Source organism: Vombatus ursinus, unplaced genomic scaffold (genome assembly GCF_900497805.2).
Source record: "Vombatus ursinus unplaced genomic scaffold, bare-nosed wombat genome assembly UNPS02014798.1, whole genome shotgun sequence".
NCBI classification, from domain to species: domain Eukaryota; kingdom Metazoa; phylum Chordata; class Mammalia; order Diprotodontia; family Vombatidae; genus Vombatus; species Vombatus ursinus.
The window spans coordinates 83,688,838-83,702,776 of NW_020954576.1; the positions used below are offsets into that span (position 1 = coordinate 83,688,838).

Consider the following 13,939-nt stretch of genomic DNA (forward strand, 5'->3'; position numbering starts at 1 on the left):
CACACACACACACACACACACACACACACACACACACACACACACACCCCCCCCACAGGCCATGCTTAATACAATACATTACTCTGACCTATGAACCAGACCAGAATATTTAGTAGCCAGCAGTAACCTAATGACTATAACTTTTGAGCCTCTCTCAGTTCAACGCTGTACATTAACTTGACCTTGCATGACCATTGCAGAGAAAGAAGAACACCAGAAACTGGGGCTGGAAGTTCTATTTGCAGTCTTAGATTTTTCTGGTTGCACTGAGAACATAACTGCTTGGAAGTACTTGGCGAAGTACCTGAAACAAATAATGATGGAGTAAGTATGAAGTATCTTACATAGCTGAGACAGCAGAAACACAATGGTCCAGGATTCTGGCTAGTCCCAGTGATGTAGGAAAAGTAAGAGGATTTGTATCTTGTCAATTTTAACAGGTTCTCATTTCTTTTTTTTTTTTTTTTTAGTATTTTGTTTTTTCCCCAATTACATGTCAAAACAATTTCTAGCATTCATTTTTGTAAGATTTTGAGTCCAATTTTTTCTCCCTCCTTCCCTCCCCTCCCTTCCCTCCTCTTTTCCGAAAATGGTAGGCAATTTGATATAGGTTATGCATGTGCTATCATGTAAAAACATATTTCCATATAGGTCATAGTTGTGAAAGAAGATCAAAAGGAAAAAAATGAAAAAGAATAAAGTAAGTGAAAAAAGTATGCTTCAATCTTCATTCAGAGTCCATCAGTTCTTTATCTGTATGTGGTTAGTATTTTCCTTCATGAGTCCTTTGTATTTGTCTCGGATCATTGTGTTGCTGAGAAAAGCTGAGTCATTCATAGTTGATCATCACACAATGTTGCTGATAGTGTGTACAATATTTTCCTGGTTCTGTTCATTTCATTTTGCATCAGTTCATGTAAGTCTTTCCAGGTTTTTCTGAAATCTGCCTGCTCATCATTTCTTATTGCATAATAGTATTCTATTACATTCGTTTACCACAGCTTGTTCAGCCATTCCTCAGTTGATGGGCATCCCCTCAATCTCCAAAATTTTGCCACCACAAAATGACAGCTATAAATATTTTTGCACATGTAGGTCATTTTCCCTCTTTTATGATCTCTTTGGGATCTCTTTGGGCTAGTAGTGGTATTACTAGATCAAAGGGTATGCAGTTTGGTTGCCCTTTGAGCATAGTTCCAAATTGCTTTCCAGAATGGTTAGATCAGTTCACAACTCCACTAACAGTGCATTTAGTGTCCCAATTTTCCCACACCCTCTCCAACATTTATAATTTTCCTTTTTTGTCATATTAGCCAATCTGATAGGTGTGAAGTGGTTCCTCGCAGTTGTTTTAATTTGCATTTCTCTAATCAAAAGTGATTTAAAAGACTTCTTCATGCTTATAGATAGCTTTGATTTCATCTGAAAACTGCCTTTTCATATCCTTTGACCATTTATCAATTGGGGAATGGCTTATATTCTTAAAAATCTAATTCAATTCTCTATATATTTAAGAAATAAGACCTTTATCAGAGATATTTGCTATAAAGATTGTTTCCCAGCTTTCTGCTTTCCCTCTAATCCTGGTTGCATTGGTTTTATTTGTGTAAAAGCCTTTTAATTTAGTATAATCAAAGTTATCTCTTTTATATTTCATAATGCTCACTATCTCTTGTTTGATCGTTGTCTATAGTACCTTTTAGCAAGATGTAGTTTCCTTCCTTATTTCTTTTTAATTAAGTCTATTTTTGCTTTTGCTTTGTCTGAGATCAGGATTGCTACCCCTGCCTTTTTTCTTTTTTTTAAACTTTAGCTGAAGCATAATGGACTCTGCTCTAGCCCCTTACCTTTACTCTGTGTGTGTGTCTCTGCTTCAAGTGTATTTTTTTTTTTTTTTTTTGGCTAGGCAGTGGGGTTAAGTGACTTACCCAGGGTCACACAGCTAGTAAGTATCAAGTGTCTGAGGCTGAATTTGAACTCAAGTTCTCCTGAATCCAGGGCCGGTGCTCTATCCACTGCGCCACCTAGCTGCCCCAAGGGTATTTCTTGTAAAGAACAAGTATTTGTAGGGTTCTGGTTTTTGATCCACTCTGCTATCCACTTCTGTTTTATGGGAGAGTTCATCCCATTCACATTCACACTTATGATTACTAACTGTGTATTTCCCTCCATCCAATTTTTCCTCCTGTTTGTCCTCTCTCTCTTTCATCCTTTCCTTCCTTGACAGTGTTTTTCTTCTGTCTACCACTTCCCTGCCCCCATCTGCCTTCTCTTGTCAGTTCCCACTCCCTCCCCCTTTTCTTTTTTTTTTTTTCCTCCCCCTTTTCTTAACCTTCTCCCCTCCTACTTTCCTGTTGGGTAAGATAGATTTCTATATTCAACTGATTGTGTATATTGTTCCCTCTTTGAGCCAATACTGATGAGAGTAAGGTTCAAGTGATGCCCATTGCCCACCCTCCCATCTTTCCCTTCACTTTAATAGGTTTCTCGTGCCTCTTCATGTGAAATGGTTTATCCCATTCTACCTTTCCCTTCCTTCTGCACCCAGTGTACTCCTTTTTCTAATCTCTTAATTATTTTTGATGTCATTTCCTCAAATTCACCTTATACCCGTACCCTCTGTCTATGTATATTCCTTCTAGCTATACTATTAGTAGTACAGTTTTTAAGAATTACAAGTGTCATCTTCCCATGTAGGGATTTAAACAGTTGAGCTTCATTGACTCCTGTATGTTTTCCTTTCCCTTTTTACCTTTTTAGGCTCTCTCGGTCTTGATATTAGACATCAATTTTTGTTTAATTCTGGTCTTCTCCTTATGAAAGCTTGAAATCCTTCTATTTCATTGAATGACCATTTTTTCTCTTAAAGTATCATGCTTAGTTTCACTGGGTAGGTGATTCTTGGTTGTAGTCCTAGCTCCTTTGCCTTCTGGAATATCATGTTCCATGACCTCTGATACTTTAATATTGCAGCTGCTGAGTCATGTGTAATCCTAATTGTGGCTTCCTGATATTTGAATTGTTTTTTTCTGGCCACTTTCAGTATTTTTTCCCTGACCTGATGGTTCTGTAATTTGGCTATAACAGGGATGCGGACCTGCAGCCTCGAGGCCACATGTGGCCCTCTAGGTCCTCAAGTGCAGCCCTTTGACTGAATCCAAACTTCACAGAACAAATCCCCTTAATAAAAGGATTTGTTTTGTAAGACTTGGACTCAGTCAAAAGGCCTCACCCAAAGACCTAGAAGGCCACATGTGGCCTCGAGGATGCAGATTCCCCACCCCGGGCTATAATGTTCCTTGGAGTTTTTATTTTGAGCCCTCTTTGCTGAAGTGATCAGCGTATTCTTTCAATGCCTCTTTTGCCCTCTGGTTGCAGGATATCAGGGCAGTTTTCCTTGATAATTTCTTACAAGATTCTGTCTAGGTCCTCCTATCGATTATGACTTTCAAGTTGTCCAATGATTCTGACATTATCTCTTGTTTTTCCAGCATCCAATGTCCATTGTCAGTTGCTTTTCCAATGAAGTATTTTACATTTTCTTCTATTTTTTTCATTCTTTTGAATTTGTTTTGATCGATTCTTGTTGTCTCATAGAGCCGTCAGCTTCTTGCTAACCTGCCCAGTTCTAACTTTTAAGGAGTTGTTTGCCTCAGTTAGCTTTTGTACTTCCTTTCCCATTTGGCCAACTATACTTTTTAAGGAGTTGTTTTCTTCCATGGATTTTTGTATCTCCTTTTCCATTTGGCCAGTTCTACTTTTTAAGCAATTGTTTTCTTTTTCTAAGCTGTTGAATTTTTTCATAATTCTCTTGCATCATTCTCATTTCTTTTCCCAATTTTTCTTCTGCCTGTCTTATATGATTTTTAAGCTCCTTTTTGAGCTCTTCCATAAGTTCTTTCTGGGCTTGAGATTACTTCCCATTTATCTTTGGGGCTTTGCCCATAGGAATTTTGACATTCTTGTCCTCTTCTGAGTTTGTGTCTTGGTCTTCCCTGTCACCATAATAACTTTTTATGGTCAAATTTTTTTGTTGTTTTTTTTGCTCATCTTTTTTGGCCTTTTTCCTTTCTTTTAAATTTGAGCTTTCCTTCTAGGATGGAAGGGGTACTGTCTCAGGCTTCTTGTGCCAGTGGCTGCAGGCCCTGACCGTTTACCTGCTGCTGTTTACCTACCACCTGGTGTTGTACTGATGTTGCCCTGAGGCCTGTGGGGGACCCTCCTATGTGGTGCTATACTGAGGGGGTGTCGTAGGGGATGGCTGGTGCTGCTGGAGGCTGTAGGGGTCTGGCAGCTTACCTGGTGCTGAGCTGGAGTCTGAGTGCTGCTCTCTGATGTGTGCTGAGGCTGGACCAGTGAGGTGTTTCTGTGTTTCCCCAGGTTACTCTGAAGCACATGGCAGTTTGGCCACTAGAGGCTATGTTTGCCAGAGGCTATGCTGAAGCATATGGCTGGCAACTGCCTGTTTGCTTAGGCACCCATAAGGTTGGTGGCTGCCTGTTTGCCCAGGGCTATGCTGAAGCTCATGGAGGTCCAGCCACTTGAGGTTGCCTGTTTGCCCAGGGCTATGCCGAAGCTCATGGTGGTTCTTGGACGTGGAGTCTGCCTGTTCCCCTGGCTATGCTGAGGCACATGGGAGTCCTGGTGTTGGTGTTTGCCTACTCCACCGCACTGGGGCTTAGGATCTCCTGCTGGTTTGCGAAGGTGGGGCTTTCTGCTGGCTTGCAGGGATGCTTCCTGTCCTGGACTTTGCTCCCCTTTTACCCAAGTGAGACAGATCTTTCCTGCCAATCTTCCAAGTTTTTTGGGCTAAAATATTGCTTTGCCCCATCTTTTTGCTGGTTCTGCTGTTTCAGGATTTGTTTTGGGGTACTATTTTGTGATTGTTTGGAGGTGAACATGAGAGGGTTACGGTGATTTACTGCTTACTCCAATGAACATTTCCTAAGTGCCTGCTATGTCAGGTTTTCATTTCTTATACTTTAGCTTTCTCTACCAGTGCTTTAACATCTCTTCAGGGCCTTTCAGCTTCATGAAGTACAAAGCCTGAAGCTAAAAGGCCTATTGTTTATTCTTGTGGGGTGAATAGAGATTGTCATGCTATCCAACTGAGTGTGTTATCCTAGCAATACACTGCCTTGGGCATTTGAATGTCTAGTTTGAGTTGAGTGAATAAGGACTCCTAAGTGAGTACCCTATGCCCGTGTACTGTAAGAAAATGACTTGTTATGTTAATGGTAATATCTTTCCATAACTTTTAAAATCCTGCAGAAGAATTCTTCCATGGCATAGGTTCGAAAGAGAGAAAAACTCATGCAGCTAGTATAATAATAGTGTACTATTTTTTTCATCTTCCTGCATGACTCTTATCTCACTGGAGGGTGGCTTCAATCCTGATACCTCTGGCCATGTTATATTTGGTGGCATATTCAGAAAAATGGGCTTCTTCTTGTTAGCCTTTTTTCTTTCTTTTCTTTTTTTACCTTTCATTACATGCCAGTATAGGAAGAAGAAGGAAAACATCTGAATTTTTTCTTGTATAGTTTTTAAAAAAAATACCTATTACATTTTTGTGAGAAGCTTAATTTTTTTCTGGAATTGATCTTTAATGATCAGATAATTACCTGGTTTGGTACATTTAACCAAATCTCTAAATATTGATTCTTTGAGGATTAATAGTTGATTCTTTGGTGGAGTATGGTGTGTAGAGGCACTTTATAAAACTAAGATGTTATAAACCCTAGGTATGTTAGATGCTTACCTTCAAAAATCAAACGATTTGTCTTGTGTTTTTTGTAAAATAGGATTACTGAGCTCTTTTTGTGGTGGTAAAGAACTGGAAATTGGGGGAATGCCCATCAATTGGGGAATGGCTGAACAAGTTGTGATATATGAATGTAATGGAATACTACTGTGCTATAAGAAATGATGAGCAGGTGGATTTCAGAAAAACTTGGAAAGACTTACATGAATTGTTGCTGAGTGAAGTGAGCAGAACCAGGAGAACATTCTACATAGTAACAGTAATACATAGCTGCAATAATCAGCTGTGATTGATTCAGTTCTTCTCAGCAATACAATGTTCCAAGACAATTCCAAAAGACTCATGATGGAAAATGCTATCTACATCCTGAAGAAGAACTATGGGGTCCGAATGCAGATCGAAGAATACTATTTTCACTTTTTTTTTGTGGCTTTTCCCTTTTGTTCTGTTTCTTCTTTTATAACATGACTAATATGGAATTATGTTTCCATGATTGCAGATGTATAACCTATATCAGATTGCTTGTCATCTTGGGTAGGGAGGAGGGAAGAGAGAGAAGGAGAAAAATTTGCAACTCAAAATCTTATAAAAACAAATGTTGGAAACTATCTTTACATATAATTGGAAAAAAATAAAATACCATTTACAAAATGGAGAATAAGATAAAATAATAAACAAAAAATTGAATTGTTGATTAAGATGGTAGATCTTGCTAGCATATATACTCATGAAGTGAGGTTGCTGAGTAAAATTTTTCCTGAGTGGATGAATGAAAAATAAGGAAGTTAGATGGCAAGTTAATAAAATGATTTATTTCCATAATGTTCTCCCTCATATGTGGTGCTAATTTAAAAATGTTTTCCTTTCTGTTTTTCAAATGCTTTATTAAAGTTAGTCTGTTTTCTGGCCCTACACTCCCTCTCCCCATTTTTCTTCTTTAGAAAGCACCTCAACTGGGTTCAGGAGGGGTGGAGTTCTAGAAAGGACTGGTGGCCAACATTTCACTTCAGCTACTATCTAGCAAAAAAGAATTGGAAGGAAAATAAGATCCTGGCACTGGAAAAAGCTTTCACATCTGGAATACTGTTGGGAAAAGGTATGTGCCTTTTATTCCTCTGTCCTATGTCAAGTATATCACTATGAGAGTATGAGAGTTTACTGTTGACCTCAAGTCCCAAGAATATTTATCTGTATAGCTGCTTTAATTGAAATTAGTCAATGGGCAGAGACATACAAGTTTGAATCAAATAGTTATATAATACTCTAGAGACCCTCAGACTTGGTGGTATTGGGTATAGTGTATTGCAAATGGATAGTCTTTTGCCCTCAACAAAGCAGGATGGGGAGGTGATTAGAGATTCAGATAATATGCTTAGCAAGAATCCCTGGGGATCGGGTCTCCCTGTTAAGGGAGTGCCTTGTGCATTTTTATGTGGATGATCATGTTTGACTAGTATTGTTTGACTAGTATTGTTATCTGTTGGTTTAAAATATTATTTCTATGGGACTTTGAGGTGCAGGATGAAGTTGGAAACAGCCTGCTGTCTTAAATGATCTGTCTGTTGCTAGCTTGAAGGTTTTTTGGGGTTCTCTGCTTTTTCCAGTCAGGGAATGAAAGATATAATTTATTAGCCATGTTGCAGTAATAGCAGTAGGGATTCATTTTTTCTTCCAGTGTAGAAAAGACAGCATCTCTCCCATAAAGAAAAGAAATGTGCCTGTTAGCCCAGCAAACAAACCCTCCTAAGAGAAAAGAGGAGACAGTCTTTACTTTGTGAGTTATGCTGGCTGCTTGACAAAACTCTCATTCTCTTGATACCACTTCAGTGTGGAGAGGCAGAGAGCAAGGAAATAAGTGCTGTGCAGTGACTGTTAATGTCAGTTTCCAGCAAAGCATATTTAGTGAGGCTGCTCAAAGAAGACTACACGAGGGTCTCACAGTGATGTTTGCTAAAATATCTGTCTTCCTGGAGTATAAAATTATCCTAAAAAGGTCCTGCCCTTGATTGGATTCCGTAGTTCAATTTATGAGAGATTTATTTTGATTATGATAACTAGCATTGATACGACCCTTTAAGGCTTATAAAACATTTCTCTTACAACAGACTTGAGGGATAGACACTACAGGTTCTACCTGCTAATACTGTAGGTATTAATGCTACAGGGCGGCTAGATGGGATACTGGGTAGTGTGCTGTACCAGGAGTCAGGAAGACTCATCTTCCTGAGTTCAAATCTCACACACTTTGTAGCTGTATGATCCTGGGCAAGTTACTTTTTGCCTCAGTTTCCTAATCTGTAAAATGAACTGGAGAAGGAAATGGCAGCCCACTCTAGTATCTTTGCCACGAAAACGCCAAGTGGGGTCACAAAGAGTCAGACACTGCTGAAATGACTGAACAATAACATTAACACTACAAGTCTATTAATACTACAGGTATTAATATCATTAATTTTTATAGATGAGGAAACTGAGAAGTTAAATGACTTGTCTGTTGTCCTATAGCTAGTAAGTTTCAGAGAGAGGATCCAAGCTCAGATCTCCCTTGACTCTAGTTCTGTTGATCTTTATACTCCAACATCCTCCACCCTCCCTCCACTCCTCCCTATGATATCCTCTTACTTCCCATATAGTTTGGCATCAAGAAATAATTATAAATTCTGGAGTTAGAAGACCTGTGTTTGAGTCCTAACTCTGCCCCCTCTCTACTAGCTGAATGACCTTGGGAAAGTTATTTAGCCTCTCTGGGTCTTAGTTTTCTCACAGACTTATGAGGAAAACACTTTTAGAAAGTAAATTATTATTATTATTACAAATAGTTATATAGCCGAATAAATGATTATTGAATGAATAGCATAGTTTCACAAAGTATTTTTATATTTAATATAGCTTATATGTTTGTGTTTTATATTTAATGTAGCTTATTTAATATGATCTATGAAATACAAGTGTCAACAAATATGACATGTAATCAAACTTAGTGAAATCATATATAACAGTTCGCAAAACAGTGCTGTTTGTCTTTGTAGACATATATGTCTTTGGCGAAATGATTATAATTATAGCTCATATAATTTCAAACCAAGTTGATGAATAAAATTTCCCTGGTCAAGGAGATAACTATTACATATAAATACACCCACACACACATATTTTATATATATATATATATTTATAATACATTTATATTATAATATATTACATCATATAAAATATATATTTGTATTTATATAATATATAATACATTTATATACTATATTATATATTATATAAAATATATATTATATATTTATATGTTTATTATATATTTATAATATATATTTAAATCTTAATGAAGAGGAGCAGAGATTGCTATAATACCCAAGTCATTTAAAGAAATGTGATTCCAAATGTGCAATATATTAATTAAATCTTACTTTGCCAAATTAGTATTTATATCTCAGTGTGGATATTTCTGAGGCTATGGGAATTTAATTCATTCTAGTCTTTGATTAATTCTTATGGATGAAAAGCAACAACCAAAGCAGAGCTGGCCTTCTCATATCTTAGAGTAAGATATATATATTGAAATATATTAAAATATATTGATAACTATAATCCATTATAATTGACTTTCTGTGCAATCCTATGTATTTTATTTTATGCATTTAAGAACATTTTTTCTAAGAAGGGGTTTATAGGCTTCCACCAGATGGCCAAAAGGGGTTCCATGACACAAAAAAAGTTAAAAATCCCTGATTTTTTTTTTTGTGTGTGTGTGATAATACCCAAACTGCCTTTGAGGAAGTCACTATAACTGGTCTCTTTAATAAGGTTCTTTTCATTACCTTGGATTAGGAAAATAAATAACCAATAATTTGCTCAGTGCTTCATGGTAATTTTAAATCCTAAGGTACAGCAAGCCACACAACCTAATTCTTATTATTATTGATTCCTCAAACACTCAGATGGATCGGTAATGTCATCAGCGTGAATAGTCCTTCCCATGATGCTGTTCTAAATCTATCTCGGCCTGTCTGTCATGTGTGATTCTTGTCTATGCCCTCCCCCCAATTCACTACAGAGAGTCTGCTCAAATGCTCTAGAAGTCATTGCTGTCTCCCGAAGGATACCAGGGGAATGTTAGTAGTATGCATCTTTCACTTTGATTGTATCACCCACATGTTATCTTTCCTAATGTTTCCCTGATGACTTCTTTATTCCCATTCTTTTTCAAAGTTCTTCGTTAGTTTTGCAATGTTCATGTGTACCATGTGTCTTTCTGTTACTCTCTGTGTAATATTCTTTTTTCAGTACTTTTGAGACTGTTGCATTTCTTATTTCATAGCCATATAATAGAACCAGTGAAATTTGGTGTTAAAAAGATGGGCCTTTGTTTCTAGAAGAAACTTGGAGTCATGAAAGGAATTTTACAACTTCCTGAAGGCAGTCTATCCCATTCTCAGCCTCTTGTTTAATTCTAGACCTAAATCACTGTCCGTTTGTATTTTTCATCTTTCCATCTCACATACTTACTGATGGACAAACTCTGTAGGTATCTTGCTCTTCTCTCTTCCTCCCCTTGCCCAAGTTCTTAATCTTTGCTCCATGAAACCACTAAGAGCTTTGGTGCAGAAGATACAGAGGAAGGCGTGGGTCATAGAGAATTTAGGTATTTTACTGGTATATGGTATAGTTTTGATTGTGACAGATCACATACAATATATTATATATATGTGTGTGTATAGATATATGTGTGTGTGTTCACCATCACTGAAACAGTTTAATAAATGTTTATTGAATTTTTAAAATAAAAAAAAGCACACACTGTCTTGATGATGGGTTAGAAGCATGACCATAGCATATGAATTTCAGCACATTATATCAGTTACTAATCTTGGAAAGCAATTTTATTCAGTTGTATAGTCACTGGTCTTAGACTCACATTGCTTGTTTGTTTTACATTTATATCTCTAGTATATTCACAATATTCCTATCTAAATCTTTATTTCTCTTCAGGAAAACTCAGCTGGGGCCATCTATCAGGAGCTCCATCTTCTCCTGATACCTATACTTCATATCTCCTAAAAATCAGTGTCCATTCTATCCCATTGCTCCCACCTCAGAGGACGAGGTAATCTGTCTCAAATGCCAAAGCTCAGCCCCTTTACCTATGTCCCTGTTATCATCCATTCCCAAGACCTTACCCCATTGAACATCAACTGTCTTAATAAAATCTTTAATTTTTCTTTCTTAACTTGCTTCCTCTCCATTGCCTACAATATGCCCAGATCATCCCTATCCATAAGAGTTTCCACTTAACCCTGCTATACTCTCAAGCTTTCTCTTATATCTTCCTTCCCTGTCATCGCCAAACCCCTAGAATAAGCTAAATACTTTTGTTCCCTTTTCTTCCATTCACTATGCACTCCCTTGTGACATGACTTTGAGCCCCACTATTCAACTGAAACTGCTCTTGAGGCTGCCAGTGATATACTAACTGCTAAATCCAATGGGTTTTCTCAGTTCTTGAGATCATAAATCTAAAGCAAAAAAGGCCCCCAGAAACTGTTTAATCTAGTACCTCACTTTACCACGAGAAAACCAAGTCCCAAGAAGGAAAGTAAATGATTTGCTCAAGGTTGTACAGTTTGTGTCTAAGGTAGGATTTGAATCCCAGTTCCCTCCCTCCAGAGGCAATGTGCTTTCCTTTCTACTCTATTTTAAGTACTAATGACCATTCCCTCCTTCCTAGGGTTTTGTAACATTGAATTTTCCTTTTCTTCCTCTCACCTGTCTAATTACTTCTCATTCTCCTTTGCTGGATCATCATCCATGTGTTTGCCTGAAGGAGTGAGAATGCCCCGGGGCTCTGTCTTGAGACCTCATGTCTTTTTTGTCTACATTTTCCCTCTGATTGATCTCATTTCCTCCCATGTGTTCACCCATCTTCTCCAAGGTGAGATATCCAGCCCTCATCTCACTCCCGAGTACTAATTCAGCATTACCAGCTGCCTGCTGAACTTCTCCCTTTTGTGTTTCATAAGCATATTAAACTCAATATATGTTTTTTTTTTTTGGTGAGGCAATTGGGATTAAGCGACTTGCCCAAAGTTACGCAGCTAGTGAGTGTTATGTGTCTGAGGCCTTATTTGAACTCAGGTCCTCCTGACTCCAAGGCTGGTGCTCTATCCACTGTACTACCCAGCTGCCCCAATCTCAATATTTTTAAACAGAACTTATTATCCCTCTCAACCCCCAATCTTGACTCCTCTTCCTTTTCAACATTTCTGTTAGAGGTCCATCCTTCTAGTCCCCCAGGTTCATGACCTCGGCATCATCCTTGACTCTTCACTGTCTCACCTATCCCCCCACCCATATTCAGCCAGAGGCCAAGTCCTATCAACTTTCTCAGTGTCTCATGCCTGTTCCCTTCTCACCACATAAAGCGACAGCCCCAGTGATCACTTCTCCCCCGAGCTGTTGGAGTCGCCTCCTAATTGGTCTTTATGCCTCTAGTCTCTCCCCCTCTTCCGAACATCCTCCATGCAGCTACCAGGAAATCATCTTGAAGTTCACTTCTGATCATGTTCTCCTGTTCAAGAAGCTTCAGTTTGGCTTCTGGGATAAAACACACACTAATCTGTTTGGCTTTTAAAGCCCTTCACTCTCTAGTTCCAGTTTATCTTTCCAGACTGATGACAGATTATTTCCCTGCCACAAGCTCTCCTTTGCAGCCAAACTGTCTTACTTGTCTGTACATGCAAGTCTATCTCCCAGCCCCATGGCTTTGCATGGGCTATGCCCCCTTCTGTAGGAGTCCTCCCATTTGTTAATCCTCCTCCTCCCCCGAAATCACTTTGTATTTATTCTGACACATTTTGCATATACACATTGTGTATACATTGTTTACCCCCAGGAGAATATGATCTTCTCAAGCTATTCACGTAGTAGGCATTCAGTAAATGGGAGTCAAGTTGAATCGAATTAATCAGGTAATTTATGCCTCTGGATAGAGAAGGTCTAGGTAATTTTGGCTGGTCTATGGGATTGAGATTCTTGGCATAGATAATAAAATTAGGTTGAAGTAAAATAACACAATTTAGAGATACAGACTAAGAGTTTTGTGTCAGATTTTTAAAATTCTCTACTTTTTTGTCTTTTAGGTTGCAAATATTTTATGTATGTTTCTAAACAAGGTCATAAAGTCCAAAAGAAGAGTATTAAAACAATGAAGAAATTTGTGATGAAGCACAATATCTTAGATTCAGAAGAACTCTAGTGTTATAGAATTATGGTATAATGAAGAGATCATTGGAGTTAGGATCAAAAGACCTGGATTTGTGTCCCAGTTTTGACATCTGTGTAATCTTGAGAAAGTCTCAACAGCTTTGAGACTCAGTTCCCACATCTATAAAATGAGGGAAATAATATTTTCTCGTCAGCCTCATAAAATGACTGTGAAGAAGGCACTTTATGAAAGTAAAGTATTATAAAAATGTGTACACAAAGTACTTTGGTTAAATGAAGCAATCTTCAGATCTTCAGAAAAAACTATTTTTCTATGTTAAAATTATTGTAATCAGTTTTGCAAAGAAAACTTGTTTCAGCATAACTGTAGCTTCACTGTAACTATAATGTTTGTTATATGTTTCTGATTTTTTTATGGAATAATAAAATAACTTATTTGAGAAGGAATGCTCTCTTTGTTAAGTAAGTCCATGTTTTATATCTGGTGATGAGATGCAGTGTGAGTCACTGGGGGTTCTCCCAGGCTGAGTGGAGTGTATTCCTGAGAGTAAACCTGAGAGAAGGACCCAAGAAGCACTGTTGGTGCTGTCTGTTTGGGATAAAATGAAATTTGGATTCCATTTTGGTTCATCTGAGTTATCCTTCAGGTTAATTGAACCATCAGTGAGGTAGTTTTTCTAATATGAGGGAGTGTAAACATCATCTGGTATCATTTGTGAGTGTTTTGAGTAAGCAAATACTTCAGATATTATAGATTATATCAGTTTGTCAATTGGAATAACATTACAAGGGCAGTTAGAGAAAATGTTATAAATGAAAGACCTGTCCCTGGGCAGCTCCAGTTTGGGCTAGAAGAGATTAAAATAGGAAGAGAAAGGGGCCAATGAAATTCTCCTAGGCTGAAAGCTTTCCCCTATGGTATTGGTTAATGAACTTCCTGGGCCA

General features: G+C 37.8%; 1 protein-coding gene across 1 annotated transcript in view; it reads left to right on the top strand.

The window, feature by feature from the left end:
• The window catches only part of LOC114050248 (TATA box-binding protein-associated factor RNA polymerase I subunit A-like), a 38,898-nt gene extending 25,513 nt beyond the window's left edge, over positions 1 to 13,385 (top strand). The window contains exons 9-11 of the mRNA XM_027871894.1: positions 201 to 324; positions 6,706 to 6,860; positions 12,910 to 13,385. Coding sequence (XP_027727695.1) covers positions 201 to 324; positions 6,706 to 6,860; positions 12,910 to 13,025 — 395 coding nt within the window. The 3' untranslated portion in view covers positions 13,026 to 13,385. The remainder of the gene's footprint in view (positions 1 to 200; positions 325 to 6,705; positions 6,861 to 12,909) is intronic.
• Positions 13,386 to 13,939: the final 554 nt, after the last annotated feature.